At 51.6% G+C, this 18,510-nt stretch overlaps 10 protein-coding genes across 10 annotated transcripts; 6 read left to right on the forward strand and 4 right to left on the reverse strand.

The window, feature by feature from the left end:
• Positions 1-410: 410 nt before the first annotated feature.
• On the reverse strand, positions 411-1,592 carry N7468_003252 (SDR family oxidoreductase; the record flags this gene model as incomplete). The annotated part of the gene is made up of 1 exon (XM_058472549.1): positions 411-1,592. One exon carries the CDS (start codon positions 1,590-1,592, stop codon positions 411-413), a length of 1,182 nt encoding a protein of 393 aa, XP_058331552.1.
• A 736-nt stretch (positions 1,593-2,328) lies between these two features.
• On the reverse strand, positions 2,329-4,224 carry N7468_003253 (flavin-containing monooxygenase; the record flags this gene model as incomplete). Its single annotated transcript, XM_058472550.1, has 2 exons — positions 2,329-3,955; positions 4,007-4,224. 2 exons carry the CDS (start codon positions 4,222-4,224, stop codon positions 2,329-2,331), a joined length of 1,845 nt encoding a protein of 614 aa, XP_058331553.1.
• Positions 4,225-4,804: 580 nt separating this feature from the next.
• Positions 4,805-5,751, forward strand: N7468_003254 (putative JmjC domain protein; the record flags this gene model as incomplete). Its single annotated transcript, XM_058472551.1, has 2 exons — positions 4,805-5,680; positions 5,731-5,751. The coding sequence occupies 2 exons, from the start codon at positions 4,805-4,807 to the stop codon at positions 5,749-5,751; spliced, it is 897 nt and encodes a 298-aa protein (XP_058331554.1).
• A 173-nt stretch (positions 5,752-5,924) lies between these two features.
• On the forward strand, positions 5,925-6,453 carry N7468_003255 (uncharacterized protein; the record flags this gene model as incomplete). Its single annotated transcript, XM_058472552.1, has 2 exons — positions 5,925-6,146; positions 6,202-6,453. 2 exons carry the CDS (start codon positions 5,925-5,927, stop codon positions 6,451-6,453), a joined length of 474 nt encoding a protein of 157 aa, XP_058331555.1.
• A 195-nt stretch (positions 6,454-6,648) lies between these two features.
• Positions 6,649-6,882, reverse strand: N7468_003256 (uncharacterized protein; the record flags this gene model as incomplete). Its single annotated transcript, XM_058472553.1, has 1 exon — positions 6,649-6,882. The coding sequence occupies one exon, from the start codon at positions 6,880-6,882 to the stop codon at positions 6,649-6,651; it is 234 nt and encodes a 77-aa protein (XP_058331556.1).
• Positions 6,883-7,304: 422 nt separating this feature from the next.
• On the forward strand, positions 7,305-7,774 carry N7468_003257 (putative progesterone binding protein; the record flags this gene model as incomplete). Its single annotated transcript, XM_058472554.1, has 3 exons — positions 7,305-7,392; positions 7,449-7,544; positions 7,596-7,774. Coding segments are annotated over 3 exons (363 nt in total), but the record flags the coding sequence as incomplete, so codon positions are not given.
• Positions 7,775-7,948: 174 nt separating this feature from the next.
• N7468_003258 (mRNA-binding ribosome biosynthesis protein NOP4) lies at positions 7,949-10,107 on the reverse strand (the record flags this gene model as incomplete). The annotated part of the gene is made up of 2 exons (XM_058472555.1): positions 7,949-9,705; positions 9,765-10,107. The coding sequence occupies 2 exons, from the start codon at positions 10,105-10,107 to the stop codon at positions 7,949-7,951; spliced, it is 2,100 nt and encodes a 699-aa protein (XP_058331558.1).
• Positions 10,108-10,275: 168 nt separating this feature from the next.
• Positions 10,276-11,199, forward strand: N7468_003259 (DNA repair protein RAD10; the record flags this gene model as incomplete). The annotated part of the gene is made up of 1 exon (XM_058472556.1): positions 10,276-11,199. The coding sequence occupies one exon, from the start codon at positions 10,276-10,278 to the stop codon at positions 11,197-11,199; it is 924 nt and encodes a 307-aa protein (XP_058331559.1).
• A 481-nt stretch (positions 11,200-11,680) lies between these two features.
• Positions 11,681-14,242, forward strand: N7468_003260 (transcription factor domain-containing protein; the record flags this gene model as incomplete). Its single annotated transcript, XM_058472557.1, has 5 exons — positions 11,681-11,838; positions 11,989-12,065; positions 12,130-12,175; positions 12,231-12,972; positions 13,025-14,242. 5 exons carry the CDS (start codon positions 11,681-11,683, stop codon positions 14,240-14,242), a joined length of 2,241 nt encoding a protein of 746 aa, XP_058331560.1.
• Positions 14,243-15,129: 887 nt separating this feature from the next.
• On the forward strand, positions 15,130-16,230 carry N7468_003261 (casein kinase II subunit beta; the record flags this gene model as incomplete). The annotated part of the gene is made up of 1 exon (XM_058472558.1): positions 15,130-16,230. One exon carries the CDS (start codon positions 15,130-15,132, stop codon positions 16,228-16,230), a length of 1,101 nt encoding a protein of 366 aa, XP_058331561.1.
• Positions 16,231-18,510: the final 2,280 nt, after the last annotated feature.

The raw sequence follows: 18,510 nt of genomic DNA on the forward strand, positions 1-18,510 counted from the left end.
TGAATGCAAGAACTATACTATAGATCTATATGCAGCCAATCATGTCTCGACAAAAGTCATCTAAATTGAACAGCCACTCAAAAGCGAGGGATGAATAGTCATGCCGCATTAGCGTGTGGCACTGGTCCAGCCACTCAGAACAATAACCTTACTGGGTGTAGCCCTTCAAGGGCGGGCTCGATGTTCGAATGCTTCTAGCACAGGCAATGTAGTGGCGAAAAACAGCCATTGTAAGAGTGCCTCAGCCAGCTCCCCGCAGAACTGAAACCCAAAGTAAACATCTTTCTCTATCCTGCACCCTCACTGTATCTCTGATCGATCCATTGGATATTTTTCAAACTCAACGATCGAACTATTATTCAGTTACTTCCATGAAATGCATCTCCTGCTATCTACTCGTATGTACAGCGCTATGGGATGATCTTGGCGCGTCTGTAGCGATCAAATGCCGTGTACCAACATTGACGAACATCTGCCTCCTCCTTGGAAGGCCCCCACGCCTGATGCGTCTTTGTCATGTCGAGTGGCCGATCAAAATCTGACGCACTCATCAAGAAATGAGGAACCATGGATAGACTGCGGTCGTTGCTTTGCCCGTGCCCCTTCTGGAGATTATACTTCTCTTCCATCTCCGCCCATCGCGAGTTGTTCTCTGCAATATATCTAGCTGGATCTGGACCAGATCCGCCCTCGGGTGAAGCACCCTTAAGACCAAAGTACTCACAGACAATAGGCCATTTGACTTCCCAGGTGGTCGGCTCCTCACTATCAGCTATGTTGTATCTTTCACCCACGCCAATGTGGGGATCCAGGCTGGCGTATATCGAGAATCGAGCAATCAAATCTTGGCTGCTGTCCTGGCTTAGGGCTTTCCAGCTCTTCATCGTTCCGGGGAAGACAACAGTTGCTCCTTCACCGTTGATCTCTCGATAAAGACTCAGGAACATTGCTAACCATTGAGCGAGGGAATAGAAGTTATTGTTAGGCACGAAGCCCACGATAATATCCGGCAAGACTCTGCAGTGCTTCCATCGCTTGCCTTGCGCTAGGTGACTCAATACCTCCAGTTGGGGGTAGTAGAAGAGTTCCGACCTATACGGCTCCGGTAGAGGAGGATGTGTCTCCTTTAAGGGCAATTTATGACCCCACGGAAACTTGTCCAGCAGATGGATCCCATATTCTTTGACTCCAGTACCGAGAAGAACAAATCGGAGCTTCGGGCTGAGGCTATCCACCGCAGCCACGCCCTGTCGCAAGATCTGCTCATTCTTCTTGGTCTCTATTTCAGGGTTGGGGTCCATAGCGTAGGCAAAGAAATAGACTTCGGTCACGGTCTCGATATCAGGAACCCGCTCCCGCAGCTGCTGTTGGAGATTCAACTGGCTGTCTTGCAGAAGATCGATTCCAGAGACCAGTTTTAACTTCTCAGACGACGGCCATTGTGCAGCTTCGGGTGACAGCGGACGGTTTGTGAGAGCAGTTACCCGGCGAAAGGTCTCAGGGGTTGGATATCCACGTAGGATTGAGTCCACGATGCTCCAGCCTGTGACGCCAGAGGCACCAAAAACTAACGCGTGATGATCTTCGGCCATGGTTGCTGGAAATCACTAATGACCTGTGAAGTTGAAGTCCACATTTATAGGAGAAAGAACTTGGCTGGAAGCCTTGGGATGTATGCGAGGCGGGGTCATGATAACCGGTTCAATGCCACCGGTGATACAGATCCTGCGGGATTTTTGGCAGCTGAGTGGCATTCCTCCTGGCCAGCGGGGCTCGGAAACATTGCGCGATAGGATCTACCCCGAGGCTTATACGTAATTCCTCCAGGACTTACGGCCTCATGTTCACTGTGAGAGATTCGTGGCCATTCTGGCTTGGGCTCAACTTGAGCGTACTGTGGCTATATCCCCATGATTCTTGAGGTAATTACGGTCTATTCCGTTAATTTTAGAGAGTTGATGGTATAACCCCCGCTTATCTACTCCCCCCTTTAGCTAGTTTCACTCCCTTTGATGCTATCTAGGCATTGATACCTAATGATGCCCAAATTACATGTGGCCTGCGCCCGACTAAAAGTCATACGACTCCAAATGAACACGAGGATAAAGGAAATAGTGCCTAGGGCATCAAAATGATCGCTTTTGGCAAGCCGGGCGGAGGCCGCATACGCAGGAGGATTTAGGCGTACGTAGGCCTCAATGGTGTCTCAATAGTATCGGATTAGGTGAGTTGTAGCATTTCCCTGGTTCGATAACTATATACTTAATCAAGTCCACCTCTGCACGGGTATTTTACACACGATATTGCAAAAGACAGGCGCCGTAACGATCAGAAAAACCTAAGCCTCGAGAAAAGCTGTTCCTTCCAAGAGCCGAGCAACTGTACCACTTGCAGCGCATACTGGGGCTTCTTCCGAAGCCATTGCACACCGAAGAGAAAGCTGCCAAGTACAAGTAGTCGAAGTACCCGGGAAACCCGCTGATGACTGACTCCCTTTCGGGTCAATTTGGCAGACCAGTCACCCCATACGGGGAAAGCGCACCTATACCAGTAATGGAGCTGAGAGTACGGATAGGTGGACGAATTCCAGCCGTCCGCGGTGATATACCAGCTTGAGCACCCCCCACGACGGAAAACGGTCTTCTGCAGCTGATTCTGTATCTGCTTTGTCCATGATATTTCTGCTTCCTCTTTGACCTCATATGCACTCACATGGCCCTCCAGAATGGGTTTGATGAACCGGAGAGAAAACTCGACGGCATTCTCTGTCGCAAAGATCACACTGGTATGCCCAGTCCCTGTGTTTGGGCCAAACAACATGAAGAAATTGGGGAAATGATCCATAGCGATACCCAGATATGCCTGTGCGCCACCGCGTTCTTCCCACACCTCATTGATATCCTTATTACCTCTACCGGTGACCTTGAGTGGGTGTAGCCACTGGTTCGTCTCAAACCCATTGCCTAGAATGATCACATCTGCGGGAATCTCTCGCTCAGGGCTATCGGCATTCTTAGGGTAAAGATGCCCCGGCCCTATAGTGACACTCCTTGGATGAACCTGGGTCAAAGGCTGGGTGCTCAACTCAACATGGGGAGCGTTCAAACTCTTGTACCATGCGTTGTCGACCACCCGTCGCTTACATCCGAGAGGATAGTTTGGGGTAAGCATTTCGTGGTATTCTTTGGGTGCGTGTTTGCGCATATTCTCCAGGAACCTTTTCTCGATTCCTGGCTTCTTTCGGCGAGAATATGCCGTGTCGGCGAACATGGTCAAAAAGCCATGTTCTGCCCTCCAGAAAATGTAGGCCCGGAAAAGGCGTCCCAGCCCCGGCACGCGCGTCAGCAACGTTGGCATCCATTTTTCGTACCACCGAAGATAAGTTGGAGGGAGAAGGTCTGGCTGCACCCATGGCGGAGTTCGCATCAACTGGGTGACCGAGCGTACGTGGGCTTCTGGCTTCGCGATCTCTGGAACCACCTGGGCAGAACTGCAACCTGACCCAATGACGACAACATCTTTGTCACGTAGATCAACCTTATCATCCCAGCGAGCTGTGTGCATCACTTGCCCTTGGAATTTATCGATCCCCGGGACATTCGCAGGCCAAATCTTAGGCTCGACTAGCCCTCCCACGCCACTGACAACGATTTTGGCGCGTACAACCTCAGTCTTGATGTATACCCGATGAGCGCCCTCTTTGGCAGCGAGTTGCTCCCGCTCGTAGGATGATAGATCACCTGTGCCTGGAGCAAGGTATGACAGAGTAACCTCCCATTCCTCTTCGTCTTCAAGCCATCGAAGATGTTGGACATCGGTGTGAAACTGGATCTTGTCGACGATTTGGTATTTCTCGCAGACATCTGCAAAGTATTGAGCAAGTTCCGCTCCAGGAGGATGAAGGGTCGACCAATCAGTTTTAGGAGAGAAAGAGAACGAGTAAAGCATTGCCGGACTGTGGAATGTCAGTTTCCCTCTGCGGAGAGTTCAGTAGGTACACACGTACATGTCGCAGGCAGCTCCAGGATAGCGGTTGATCCACCACGTACCCCCAATCCCCGACTGTCGCTCAAAGATCCGGAATTGATCGAAGCCCAAGGCCTCTTTCAAACGACAACCCATCGCCACGCCCGACTCCCCCGCGCCGATAATGAGAACCGGGTAATAGGTATGGGCATCTTCCCCATAGAAGCGGCGTTTATGAATGCGGGTGGGCGAAGGCATTATGTCTGCGAATGTTTATTGTGCAGCAAACATAGGGGAAATGAGGCCAGGCCCGTACACCAAGATAAACCAACTCGACCTGGGAGCCCGGGTAGCACAGCATATAAGGGTCCAGGTTTCCTTCTTGGAGACCTCGGCCCCTTTGGACGTGAAGAACGGAGCCCCCCCAGATCCACGTGGATTTTAACCGAGGAGCCTTGCGGCGATAAGATCGACCTGCAAAGGATCAAATATCTGGCTACACTATGTGAGGCCTTGCAAAGTTATTATCCACGCACGAACGAATGCTTGGTGCTGCGTTCGGAGTCGACCTCAGCTAGTTCCTACACAAACCAATGAATAGGTAATACTACGATCCAATATTCAGAGAATAGGAGAATCGTAGAGACATGATCTTGATGAAATGAAGGGAAATCGCATTAATAATAATAAGAAGAATTCTATTGTGCTGGAGGACTGGATATATTCCATACTCCAATGGCGTCCAACTGGGATGCGTAGGGCTGTCGCACACGGTAGGATTCAGAGACCAGGAACGCGACTTGCCTTCGGGTACTTTCTTCTCGTGTCCTCTCGCACAATGAGGCCCCGAGGACCATATCGCCCAAGAATTGCCTCTTTGGGCATCTCATGCGCAGCTCGTGCATTCTGCGCCTCCGCGGCCGACGCTTACCGCGCTCTCGACGTGTTGCCAGCGTCCATCGACACTTTCAGACAGAAATGCTTCCTCCCCGAGCATCCCGGAATCCTTCCACGCTCATTACTTGACCTGCCGGCTTCGACAAAATGGTTCCAGAGAAGCTACAGCCCTGCCCGATTAAATTTTGACTACTTGCAGGAGCACGCTGGCGATGCGCTTGTTCCGCTTGAACTCACCGAGTCGGACGCGGGCGAGTCCGACAGCGTTTCGACTTTCCGACAATTCCATGCGCCACTCTCTCTCTTTCTAGAATGGATACGCCTGGCGGAGAAGGCACCCCAGTCCACCCAGCTGTACCTCGCGCAATGCCAGCTTCTGGACCTCCCGCCGGCTCTGCGCGCTGATTTCCCGGTCCCCGACGTAGTCGCGCGGGCCGGCAAGGGAGATGTTTACGATACAAATGTCTGGATCGGCTACCCTCCCACTTACACCCCTCTACACAGAGACCCCAACCCTAATGTATTTGGTCAGTTGGCCGGACAAAAAGTGGTGCGGCTGCTAGCACCAGACAAGGGACAGGCGCTCTTCTCCAAAGTCCGGAGCGAGCTTGGGAAAAGCAGCGATCGAGGCGCTGCTGCATTTCGAGGCGATGAGATGATGCAAGGCCAGGAGCGCGCTTTACTAGATGAAATGGTATGGGGCGCATCAGCCTCCCCATCAGGGTTCGAGGTACATATGGAGGCCGGGGATGGTCTGTTTATTCCAAAAGGCTGGTGGCATAGTATCAAAGGGATCGGCGAAGGTGTAACGGCATCGGTAGGTTGACTCCATCAGAAAGAGAAGACTAGTGTTGCTGATTTTCACAGGTGAACTGGTGGTTCCGATAGAAATGTTAGAACCTGTCAGAAATGTAGAATCCTAGAAATTCTGTCTTCTAAGGGTGTTTTGTTTTTCCGTCTATGTAGAACAGCACGGTGGCGCCGATCCCGTCGGTTCCAGAATCATCGCGACTCCACGCTTTTATAGGATCTTAAACTTCTTCGCCACACCACATCCAGCCATGTACTTGTCACGCACCGCATTTCGCGCAGCAATCTTCCACCTCACTGTTAACCCACTTATTGTTCGCGCATCTCTACCAAGTGCTTTCACTCTCAGCGTCGCTCCGCCGCAAAGTCCAAGTTCGCGACTGTACACCGTCCTTTTCCCTCAGTGCGCACCTATCCTCAAGACCGAGCAAACCCGCCAAGCACACACAATGTCGACACAACCCCCCGAGTCGGTATCTCAGGAGGCCAAAGAGCCCGACTCACCGTCAAAGCCCCCCCCAAGAACAGCTCTATCTCCCCTCTACCGAAGGCTCGGAGACGGGGGACGCACAGCGTCTCGACCTGAGCGCGGAAGGAGGCTCTACCGTCACGCTGGACCATTTAGGGCCAATGGTGGTCAATGCCGATGGGACTCTCGCGCGGATTAGCAACTGGGAACAGATGACAGAAATTGAACGCCAGAATACGCTGCGAATCCTCGGGAAGCGCAACAAGCAGCGTATGGATGCGCTGAAAGCCGGCGAAGCAGAACAAAAATAGAGTCTATGCTCTAACCAGCGACATTATGCGACCATAGGGTCCTTCGACGATATTACGCAGGGACAAGGGAGTACAGGGCTAGTCGTCGCAGTTTTCATGATCAACGAGCTACAAACTTGTAATATACATCCAATTCACATCGCGTCCTTCAAAATACTTATTGGAAAACATCCAGAGAGGTGTATCGACTTTCATTCATTCGGAGAGGTTTAGAGCGCTCTCTGCTCTGCTAGTCTCTGTACCAGAGGCCTTGCTTGTAGTGCTATCATTGGACGACCGTCGAGTAACTGAGTCTTTGCCGAGCCAAGCAGGAGGGAAGAAACTCTCATTGTCATCGAAGTAGAGATGGTGGAGCTCGGCGTCAAAGCTCTGCCGCTTGTCTTGATGTCCTGGGGGCATAACAGCCACCTTGTCATTCTGGGGAGGCATCTGGTCTCGATCGGCAGAATCGGATAGTATAGTAGTACACAGGTTGGAGTAGATGAACTGGCCGAGAACGATGAGGAGACTTTCGTCATCGATGTTATTGCCACTGGAACGTCGTCTATCCCGTCGCTATACTTGGTTCTCGCGTTCTCGAGACAACCGTGGAGGAGCGTACAGGCGTACAGTGTCTAGTGATACTCTCTTGATGATGCAGCCTTGAAAGATCCACTTTCCTACTTCCTAGATTGAGCATCTTGAAATCGTAATACTGCGTAGATCATCCCCCGAGCTCACCGAGCCGGACCAATTCCGAGGTCAATCTACTCCGTTTTACCCTCCGACCCCGCTTGCCCCACGAACCGGAAAACGTAACTCAGACCTTCCATCCTTTTCTTCACCTCACATCATGGCTGAAACCGACCAGTCTCAAGCGTTTCACGCCCAAGGTGCCAGTTCAGCTGGATCCGCCCAAGGATGACCCCATCTCTCAGGAGGAATTGGCCAAGTGCGACGGTATGCGTTCCCCTCAGTGGAGGACGAGAATCTCAGCTCTGATTGCGAATCCATAGGGACCGATTCAAGCCGTCCTACTTTAGTCGCCATCAAGGGCGTTGTATTCGACGTGAGCCGTAATCCCGCCTATGGACCCACTGGTCAATACCGAGGTGAGTTCGACACCGACACACGTTGGAGGTATCTACTGACTGTGAACCAAGTCTTCGCTGGCAAGGACCCCTCGCGTGCTCTCGCCAAATCCTCCCTCAAGCCGGAAGACTGCGTCCCAGACTGGTATGACTTGGAGGATAAGGACAAGGTGGTGCTGGATGAGTGGTTCACCTTCTTCAGCAAGCGGTACAACATTGTCGGCAAGGTTGAGGGTGCTACTAACACCTAAAGCGTCGGCCGTCATGAAATGCAAGACTTACAATCATATGTAAAATACCCGAGACAGGCGGTCAATCAATGCTTTTACTGTATGCTCCTCCATAGACAAAAAAGGTATCAAACATATAAGGCCGACGAGGGCACAACATAGAAGGATAAACCCCCTCTTCACAATGGGCACGCCTCACGCCTTGCCCTTACGAGACTTCCGCTTCATGCGCTTTTGCGCAATGATGCGATTGCGCTTGGCCACCTTGTTCTCCTCCTCCTCTTCTTCGGTCTCTCCCTTCTTCCCATCCTGGTCCTTGCCTCGGCTCTGGGAGCGCTTCCTCTTCAATCCCTTCCCACCCTTATCCTCAGAACCGGCGTTCTCCGCTTTCTCCTTCGCTTCCTTGGGTGCGTTGCGTTTCCTTTCTTGTATCTCGTTGCGGCGTTTGACGACTTGCGCGTTTTCAATGGCAAACTCCACGACAAGTCGCTTCTTCTTCTCCTTTTCGCCCTCTGCTTGAGCGCTCGCAGGGATATCAATGGCGTGACAATTGAGCCACCGCAGACCCATGAGAGCATGGCGATGAGTGAAGTATTCGATAAATCCATAACCGCGGCTTCGGCCACCACCGCTCTTCTCAGGAACCTTCGTGCCCTCGCGAGTTTCGAAAACGACCTTCGCTTGTCGCACGATACCCTGGCGTTTCGTCTTGCGCAGGTGCTCCAATTCCTTCATATCGTCCGACGAACGCTCCCGCTCTTCTTTTGAGAGTGGCTGGCGCACTCCGTTCTTCACATCAGTGGCAAACCCAACGACACCTGCACGAGCAAGTTGTTTCAAGTCTTTGGAGGTGATGTGACGGGGGAGATTGCGGACAGAGAGGCGGGTAAGACTCAGATGAAGCGCGGGGTTCTTCTTGATAAAGTTCTGTCGCTGCTTGTAGCTCTCTTCGCGAAGCTTGATTTCGGATGGAGAGAGCTTCTTGTATAGTGGGGAATCCGATGGAATAGTGCCCTCAGACAGCAGATAAAGACGACGCTTATCCTTGTCGCGCACAAGCCGGCGTGAGACTCCCTCTTCTTCCAACCTGGTGGCCTCACGCTTATTCACCGCGCGAGCGACTTGGAGAACACGGCCGTCCAGGGTATATTTACCGCTGGGGTCTGCGTTCTCGTTCTGCAGAACTGAGTGTTTCAAGGCCTGGTGGTTGCGATCCTTATCGGCAACAGGAGGCTCGTTAATTCTGGGTGCACCGCGCACACAAGTGGCTGCATCCTCGGGCTTCCAGAAGCACACAAATCCTGTGCCTCGCGGACGCTCAGTTTCAGGGTCAAGCACGACACGCGCGTATCGTAGAGGCCCAAACTGTTTGAAATGTTCGTAAAGAGTCGCGTCGTCGCAAGTAAAAGGAAGATTGCGCAAGAAAATAGTCGAGGCGTTACGCTCATCCTCTTCATTCTCCTTGCTACCGTCGAGATCGTCGAGGTCCAGATCATCGTCATCGTTCTCATCCTCATCCTCATCTTCATCTTCATCCGAGCCTTCACTTGACGTATTATCCAGATCATCTTGCTCAACGTCTTCCATATCCTCATCTTCGGATTCTTCTCCATTCTCTTCCCTCTCCTTCTCTTCCTCCTCGTTTTCTTCCTCGCCCTTTTGGTTATTCTCCCAAACTTCCTTCTCGACCGCCCAATCAACGGCCAGTGTACGGCCATCTACTTCCTTTCCGTTCACTGCCGCAAGTGCCTTCTCGGCATTCTTCCTGCCTCTGAGAACGACAAAGCCAAAACCGGCCAGTTTGTTTCCTCGTTTGGGCAGAGTGACATATTTGACCTTGCCAAAGCTGCGAAAAAGAAGACCCAGATCCTCTGGTTCCTTGATGCTCCATGGCAAATTGCGGACAATCAGCTTAGGGGGGGTTGCTGATCTTTGGGGCCTTCTCGCTCCTGCTTCGACTTGATAGCAGCAGCCGAAGGAACACTTTTGCCTAGTTTTTCATCAATCTCACGGGAACGTGGCTGGGCGAAGTCGACTCGAATTTTCTTCCCGTCGAAATCGGATCCATTGAGCTCTTCGAGTGCGCTCTGGGCATCTTCGAGATCGGCGAATGTGACAAAACCGTAGCCTTTCGATTGCTTTGTCTGGGGGTCGATGACTACCGTAGCATGCTTGAGTACGTACGATTGCGAAAAATATTCTGTGAGGCGTTCGGTCGTGACCGATGCTGGGAGGGAGCGAACGAACAGCGTTCGTCTGGGCTTGGTTGACGCCTCAGAAGATTTTGCGTCCATGGTATCCGCCTCTGTTGCAGGATTCTCTCCTGAGAGACGTCGTTTCTTGTTGGGCTCCATCAGTTTTGCAATGCTGCGACAACAAACTTCGGCCGGGCTCTTCTGCAAAAATTAGCGGCAAAAAAAAAAACCAACTCCAGGCGGTGAGAAACAAGTGGGTCCGATAAGCCGCAACAGCTCATCCTTATCAACATCACTACTTACCCATGCAAGACCCAAGACGTGAATATGGATGCTCAATCCAGCTCGAAAGGAGTTGACGGTAGGGCCGATAATACGAATGGATCCTCAACTACCACGCCTACGCCCAAAGTTCAACAACCGAAACCACAAGCGCTTCCTCATCGGTCAGGCCCTTCATCAATCCTTGTGTCGACGCGACAAAAGGGCAATCCAATCTTGAATCATATCAAACTTCTACCTTGGGAATATGCCGATATCCCCGCTGACTATGTGGTTGGCCTCACAACTTGTGCCCTTTTCTTATCCCTCAAGTACCATCGTCTGCACCCCGAGTACATCTATTCACGCGTGCGGCTTCTTGCCGGCAAATACAACCTGCGCATTGTGCTGGTTATGGTCGATATTCCAAATCACGAAGACATCCTCAAGGAATTATCCAAAACCTCCATCATCAACAATCTCACATTAATACTTTGCTGGTCTGCACCCGAGGCTGCCCACTACCTTGAACTCTTCAAGTCTTCTGAACACGCGCAACCAACCGCTATTCGAACACAGCAAGCTCAGTCATACAAAGACTCACTCAATGAGTTTGTCACCACTCCCCGAAGCATTAATAAGACAGACGTCACGAGTCTCATATCGAGCTTTGGCACCCTACAGAATGCAATCAACGCACACCCTGAACAGCTTGCCTCGATCCCAGGCTGGGGTCAGAGAAAAGTTCAGCAGTGGTATAATGCAGTACGAGAAGACTTCAGGGTGGAAACAGCAAAAAAGTCGGATAGAAGTCAAAAGCACCATGTGTCTGCTGTAGATGAGGACGAAGCAGTGCTGCGTGCAGTTCTAGAGGAAAGCCGAGTATCAGCTGCCGAGGAAGCAGCACGAAGGCCGCCACCGCAAGAGCCTGAGGAAATGAGCGAAGGCATAATGGCTGCTCTGGCAAGATTACGAGACGATGGTGGATGAGAGTTGTTCCTTATGGCTCATCAATTAATGCAAGAGCTATCTCCTCATAGTGTGGCTAAGCAGAGAGCTCTCTCTTCTAGCGAAAATTGATCCAGCATCGAGAAGTGCTAACCCATATGGGTCAATGATTAGTAGCGCCCCAGCGTCCACATGGACTCATATTGCTTGCACTAGAGCAAAGAACGGATGATGTGTCCTATGACTGATATTCACAGCTTCAAAGTCTATTGGAAATGTAATGTCCTCAGCCTATAGCTTTTGTACACTATTCCTAAGAAGTTCTGGGGTTTTATCTTCCCCATAGCCCATTCACGTTGATCTATAAGCAGGATGAAACGTCCAGGCCGCAGAAAATAGGATGAGTCAGCCCAAATCCGGGGAAACCAGCAAAGCCGCAAACCCCGCGAGGAATTTCTCCGCACTCCATCGCAACCTTTTCCCCATCAAGCTCAGGCCCTAACGCCTCGAATCTCGAAAAATCATGGAGTCCGGGTCGCCTTATGTGGAGAAGACACCGCCACAGAGTGTCCCTGGGGACTCGGCCGATACCCCAGCCCAAGACAGCAGCAAGAGGAAAGCGGAACAGGGCAACGGAACGCAAACGCGCGCAAAGCGGAATCGCTACATCTCCATTGCATGGTATGTTATGGCCCGATTCTTTATCGAGGGAATTCCATGGCCCCGGGCGGCATGGAAGTGCAGCCGATAGCTGAATGCAGCTCTCTGCACCGCATCATGCCACTTTTCCTGCCGACCTTGGAACTCTGACCGTCTGATTTGTCAATCTAGCAACGAATGCAAGCGCCGCAAGATCAAATGCAATGGACAAGTTCCTTGCCAGCGATGCGGTCACCTCAATCTCGAATGTATGAACTCTTCCCACTAGCTAGCCCAAGGTCCCAACAACGGAACTAACGGCCCCCCCGCTAGGTCGATATGCACCCAATTGCTGCAACAACAATTTCAAAGACTCGGAGTAAGCTCATTTACTATCCTAAAATTCCCGTCTTTGGAAACTAATTCCGGTTTAGAGAACTTCGTTCCATCACGTCACAGATTAAAGCATTGCAGGAGCAAGTCAACAGCCTTGTCAGTAATTTGCAGGAGCTGCGAAGTCAAAAGTCTAATTTTGAATCTCCTCCATTTGACCCTCTTGCTCGGGATGGGTCCCATTCTGTCTTCACTCCGCTACCCACAGGACCGCCCAGAGTGCGGCCGCACCATCCACGATTCCAAGGCCCGACCAGTTCGGCCTTTAATTTCGATGTCGCCAAATCCAGTCTACAGAGCATGGGAATCGCTCCCGAAAATGAGACGCCTGACGATTTGACTACTGCTCATGTCACCCCAGCTGGATCGCCGCCGTCACTTCATGCAGGTCCCTTGATAAATGCCATCCACCCGACTAAAGACCCGATCTGGTCTATCCATCGGGATGAAGCAATGCGTCTCTGCAAAGTCTACGAGGAGGAAATAGGCATCATGTATCCCTTGGTGGACATATCTACCGTTACTAACCAAGCTAATCTCCTTTACACCTTCATGGAAGCCGCTACGCGAACTGGATTTGCTCAGCGAGGTCTCCCAGGCACGGATGGCCTCAATGATGACAGTTCCGTTTTACTCAAACTCATCCTCGCTACGACACTCGTCGTTGAAGGTGGGGGCCAAAGTGATCTCGGTCAGCGACTATTTTTGTCTGTCAAGCCAGTCATCGAATCGAAGCTCTGGGAACCTCATGATGTCAAAAACATCCAGCTCTTTGCCATTGTGGTACGTTTTAGTCGACCACCCAGAAATTGCCAGCCATAGCTAAAATTTTTAGGCCACCTATCATTTCCATACCGACGATGATGCCATGGCCTATCGGCTAATTGGTCTGGCGGCAAGAATGTGCTTGGAGTTAGGGCTTCATCGGCGGGATGCTCTCATGAAATCGTTCCCCAATGAAGATCAATGGAACTTAATCATTCGAGTCTTCTGGACCGTATACAGTCTGGATCGGCGGTGGAGCCTGGGCACAGGGTTGCCTTTTGTGATCCAAGACGAGGATATTGACCCAAATCTTCCCGAACCCACTTCCGACCTCCCTTACTTAAGATGCATGATCTCGTACAATCGAATAAGTTCCAAGATTTGGTACTCTGGCCTCGGCTCTGAAGGCACCACGGATATTCGACGAGACGAGATTGGCTATTTGGACTACCAAGTTTTGCAGTGGTACAAACAAGTGCCGGATGAACTCAAGTTCTATCCCGTGGAATCTCCGAAGAATGGGGAGACAGCTAGCCGAGGAATTCGGCGTCTTCGGGTCCTGCTCTACCTGCGGATGAATCAACTGCGGATCTTGATTTATCGACCCGTCCTACACTCTGCTGCAAGCATTGGGGAAGACCGTGGTCATGCCCAAACAGTCGTTGATATTGCGAAGGATACGGTGCGGGTGCTCACCCGTCTAAATCAGATGTCCGACATATACCGCACCCAACAAATTACATTTAATTATTTCCTGGTGGCAGCTCTTGCCGTACTGTTCCTTGCAGTCTGTCATGCACCAGGCGAGTTTAATCGTCAGGTCCGTGATGAGTTTTACATGGCCTTAGATCTCATCAATGGATTCAGCACCCGGTCATATGTATCCAAGCGCCTATGGAAGACGATCAAGGGTCTTCGGAAGATTGGAGAAAAGTTAGGGGTCATCGCCCGTGCTTATTCGGGATCGGACGATCCCCATTCTTCAGCTGCTGTGGCTATGGCTGGCCTTGCTGGACACTCCATCAATGACCTTGCCGTTTACGGGCCTATGAACGGAGTCAATGATCTTGGGAACAGTCCGTTGAATGGCTTGCAAATGAGCCATGAGCTCACGAATCTATTCGAGGCAGTTGGGTCCTTCAACAACTTCATGCCAGGCGCAAGTGGCCCTGGTAGTATGAATGGGTTTGGAAGTGGTGAAGGCGAGATCCATAATACTGGAGAAGGCCTTTCTGGCATTCTTGGAGGGGAAGAGGAGTTCTCAAGGGTTATTCGAGATTTATTCTAGGAACCGCTAAAATGAATACCAAGTAATCCTTTTGGGAAGTCCAAAAGGCCATTAGTATCAGCACCCCACTTCTAGGCCTATAGCACGTGACTTGTGACCTCCGGTCTTGCAAGTCTCAAGGAATCCATCGCAACAATCGTGTCTTGTGCTCGAAACCCCCTACCATCCATGTCGTGCTAGATCTGGTGCACATTAGTCGCGTTTACCCAGGCGCCCTTGAACCGTGCGGCCCATTCTGCCCTCCTCGCCCCAAACCGAGCCCGAACCTAGCGTTGACGTCTGATCGACAGCTGCGAACGCAAAGGACCCAAGAATACCGGCAGGGACTCTACCGCAGATAAGTGGGTTTGCCCTTGTATGTCGTTTTAGACACCACTCAACCCGCGCGATGTACCCCAGAGCTGACGAGAATGAAATTTTTTTTGGCGGGGCTAGGCTCATACCCTCTCGCACAACCTCCCCTCTCCCGCACATTTGCTATGCACCTTCGCTTTCTCCACTAAGCCACCTCGAGACCTGCACCGGCAGTTGGTCTTGTGAATCGCGACCCAGGAGACCAATTTGCTTTGGTCTAAGCTCTCCATACGAACCTCGGCCTGCTTTATCGCCCCGTTCCCTACTCTCCGTCAAGCAAACTTCAGTGCTCTCGCGCTTCCTCCCCCGCCCTCAGCCCCTCGCGTGTTGACGTGCCGGGTTGCATCAGACACCCCCCCCCTACAACGCCACCTCTTCACCCACGCGCACTCCAGAACTTCTCCCATTTGTGATCCCATCTCGGCAACGTGTCGAGAGAGACTGGTTCGGCGTTGGCCGACGGCCTAGATAGGCTGGATCTGAGTCAACTGTCTGAATCGACCTTATCCTCTTCCGTGTCCGCCTCATTCGATATGTCATCGTCAGAAGGCGCCCCGGAGTCATGGATCTCCTCATTCTGCTCCCTCATGGGCCATGAGTTTTTCGCAGAGGTGTCCGAGGATTTCATTGAGGATGACTTCAACTTAACCGGCTTACAATCACAGGTGCCAATGTACAAGGAAGCCCTGGAGATGATTTTGGATGTAGAGCCCGAGGATGACGAAGAGGAAGAGGAGGAAGAGGAGGAAGAGGAAGATGACGATGAGATATTGGGAGATGAGCGGCCCCTGGGCTACCGGAGAGCCGGCGATCGGCGCCATGCCCGCGTAGCCAGCGATTTAAGCGTCATTGAAAGCTCCGCAGAGCTCCTCTATGGTCTCATTCACCAGCGGTATATCACCTCACGCCCCGGTATCCAGCAAATGCTGGAAAAGTACGAGATGCAACACTTCGGCGTCTGTCCACGCGTCAACTGTAGCGGATGTAAAGTCTTGCCTGTTGGACGATCGGACACACCTGGGCAAGAAACGGTCAAGCTGTTCTGCCCTGGCTGTATGGATATTTACACACCACCTAATAGCCGTTTCCACTCGGTTGATGGGGCCTTTTTTGGTACCACGTTCGGTTGTTTGTTCTTCATGACCTTCCCTGATTTGAGTGTTGGCCCGCGGCTTGACGCCTCGCTGTCCCCGACTAGTCGCTTGTCATCGTCTGCCAACCGACCTACTCAATCCTCTGCGCCGGACCTTGAGACTCCTACTCCCGAGGAACAACCACTGGAGATCAACGGGGTACACACACTCAATTTCTGCCCTGGACTCGGACGAGGCAAAATCTACGATCCTAAGATCTACGGATTCAAGGTCTCCGAAGCCTCACGGGTGGGTCCGCGCATGAAGTGGCTCCGAATGAAGCCCAGAAATATTTACGAGCTCGACGAAGCAGCCCAGCACGAGAGAGTTACACCTTCCGAGCCCGATGCAGATAAGGATGGCGACACAGAGATGGACCCCAATCAGGCCCAGGACGCAGTCATTGCTAACCGGAAAAAGGCACCCATGCGGCGGCGGCGACAGCAAGGGGAGGCAGCTCCATCAGACCAGATCAGCACTCGAGGAGCTGATATTGGCTAGACGCGAAGGACAAAAAGAGAATTGATGTCACGTCTATTAGATCAGTTGATGGATTTTTGTTGCCAATGGTCAAGTCCTATATCAAGGCAAGGGAGGCACTAGGAACTGACGATGATGACAGACGACAGAATTCTAGTTTCCTTCTTTCTCTCTCTCTCTCTCTCCTTTTTTTTTTGCCCTTTTTCCTTGAAAGGGGTGCTTTCGAGTTATCTCTTAAATTTCTTCTTATGTCTACGCATGTACCAGCCTTTCACCACCGTTCTGAAGTCCAAATACACATTCTTCTAAAGTTCGGCAAGCAGTTGTATCTGGATCTATCACCAGGAGTACCGGTGCTTGTTGTCTTAAGGGTAAACTTGAAAGTCCAAGTTTGGTTCCCAAATTTATAATTGGTTTTGGACTCCTTTTTGTGTACGCGAAGCGGCGAGTTCAACCTTTGCGGGTCCACGATCATCTCCATAAGATATTTTCGACAGTAAGGACGGTCATGATGTTTTGCAGGTGTTTTAGGAAAACGCGCCATATTAGTATACAAATTAATACTAACCAACGCCACTAGCAGTGGCAGGTACTGCTTGCCGTGGGTTGTATGCTCTCACAGATAGCTATATAATAGCCTCGAGTTGAAGTTGAATATCCATCCGAGGCGAATGTACTGGTATAAGCATTTGGGGATTAGAGATCTCACTACTAGTGCTATGTCTGCAACTACCGATGGGCTGTCATGCAGCCATGATGTACGTCCACTTGAACTTGAAGCTGTCATTATTCTGAGAATAAACACTGGCAGATCTACGGGCTCCCAAGCAGCTCTGGTAGGACACCCAATACGAGCCTTGGATCCTTCGTCTATGATTGTGCAATGTCTCTTTACCGATACTACGGAAACTGTACACACGCGCATTCGCTGATTGGCCTCGAGGCTCAAACAACACCACAACACTAGTATACACTAGCCAGGCGCTCCATTGGTGTTGAGCGAGGTGGTCGGGATACGACTGAGACTTTCAGCAGTTGCATTCAGCCACCTTACACTGACTAGTTAGGAATAGCCAAGGTGAAGGAAGAGAAAGTCTGCCACGTACGGATTACTTGACTTAGTTGTTTTTGAAAGGACCAGATCCCCAAGCGGGCTTGCATATTGCGGGTTTCCCACTCCATCTCCATAGGTGATTGGGCTGGTTCGCCTTTTGAAAACACCCTATGCACACCCTGCAGATTTCCTGCCAGTCGAGTTCCCAGGAAAGTGGTCCCAATCGTTGCGTGTGCTTGGTTACGTCGACCAGAGTATAGGAGTTGTGAGCAAGGGCCGTGCATCGACCCACTCCCTGTCCAAATATAGCTCCAAGGGACGATTTCAAAGCATACCTGCCGTCGTCCTTGATTGACCCTCGCACCCGTAACGCTAGCGCATGGCCATCCGGGGTTGCCGGCGCACCTGGGATTGGCATCTCTCTTACCTATCACGAAGGCGTTAGGGCGTTGGCAAGGCTCCCTGAGGATCTGATTGGCTGGTTTCCAGTCCTCCAATCCATAGTGCCGGCGCCGAACAGTTCGCTCTACTCTTCACCCGGGCTTGAGGCGCAGCGGCTGAACGGTAGCCTTACCCACGTCACCAGCCAAGGCAATGCAGAGCGCGCGCCCAGACCCTTGACAAGGCTGGTTGGCAATTGCGCAATTGCGATGAGAGGGGGAGGAGGGGCGAAAAGACCGTGGCACCCCTCCAGATCTATATCACATGCGTTTCCTCGGAACGGAGTAGTAAAGGGGGCTTTACTCGGGAGCGACCAGTCGTTACTCAAACAGGCATGAAGGGGGGGCATTTCCCCTTGATTCAAGTAGATGGCAACCGGCTTAAGTGGATGAGTCGGGCGATCTCTGATGAGTCGGTATCTTGCCGGTGAAAAGAGGAAGAAACTAAGCTGGATTAAGTTATGACTGGTTCAATCCACTCAGCGAAAAGTCGGGGGGGGTCAGAGATCTGCAGAACAGGGCGTGTTGCCACGCGCAGAATGGGGCAACCTAATTTGATCCTAAGAAACGTCAAAGGAATCCTGACGGTTCTAACGTCTGGGAACTTTTGGGGCCTGATGTTTCATAGGCTCTCAAAAACCTCCTGATTTGGGCTTAGTCCAGGCAAGGTCTGAAGGCATGGTCCGTTCCATCCTAGCGTCCCCCCCTATACGCCTGGACCTTTGGGGGGGGGGGTTATCATCCCCCCAGACACGTTCACTTTGGTGGGTCTCCGAGTCTTGGGAGTCTTGGTATTGCACCGATACC

The sequence above is a fragment of the Penicillium chermesinum genome (genome assembly GCF_028974085.1).
Source record: "Penicillium chermesinum strain IBT 19713 chromosome Unknown utg000003l:1.0-5111272.0:1.0-5115320.0, whole genome shotgun sequence".
Taxonomy (NCBI): domain Eukaryota; kingdom Fungi; phylum Ascomycota; class Eurotiomycetes; order Eurotiales; family Aspergillaceae; genus Penicillium; species Penicillium chermesinum.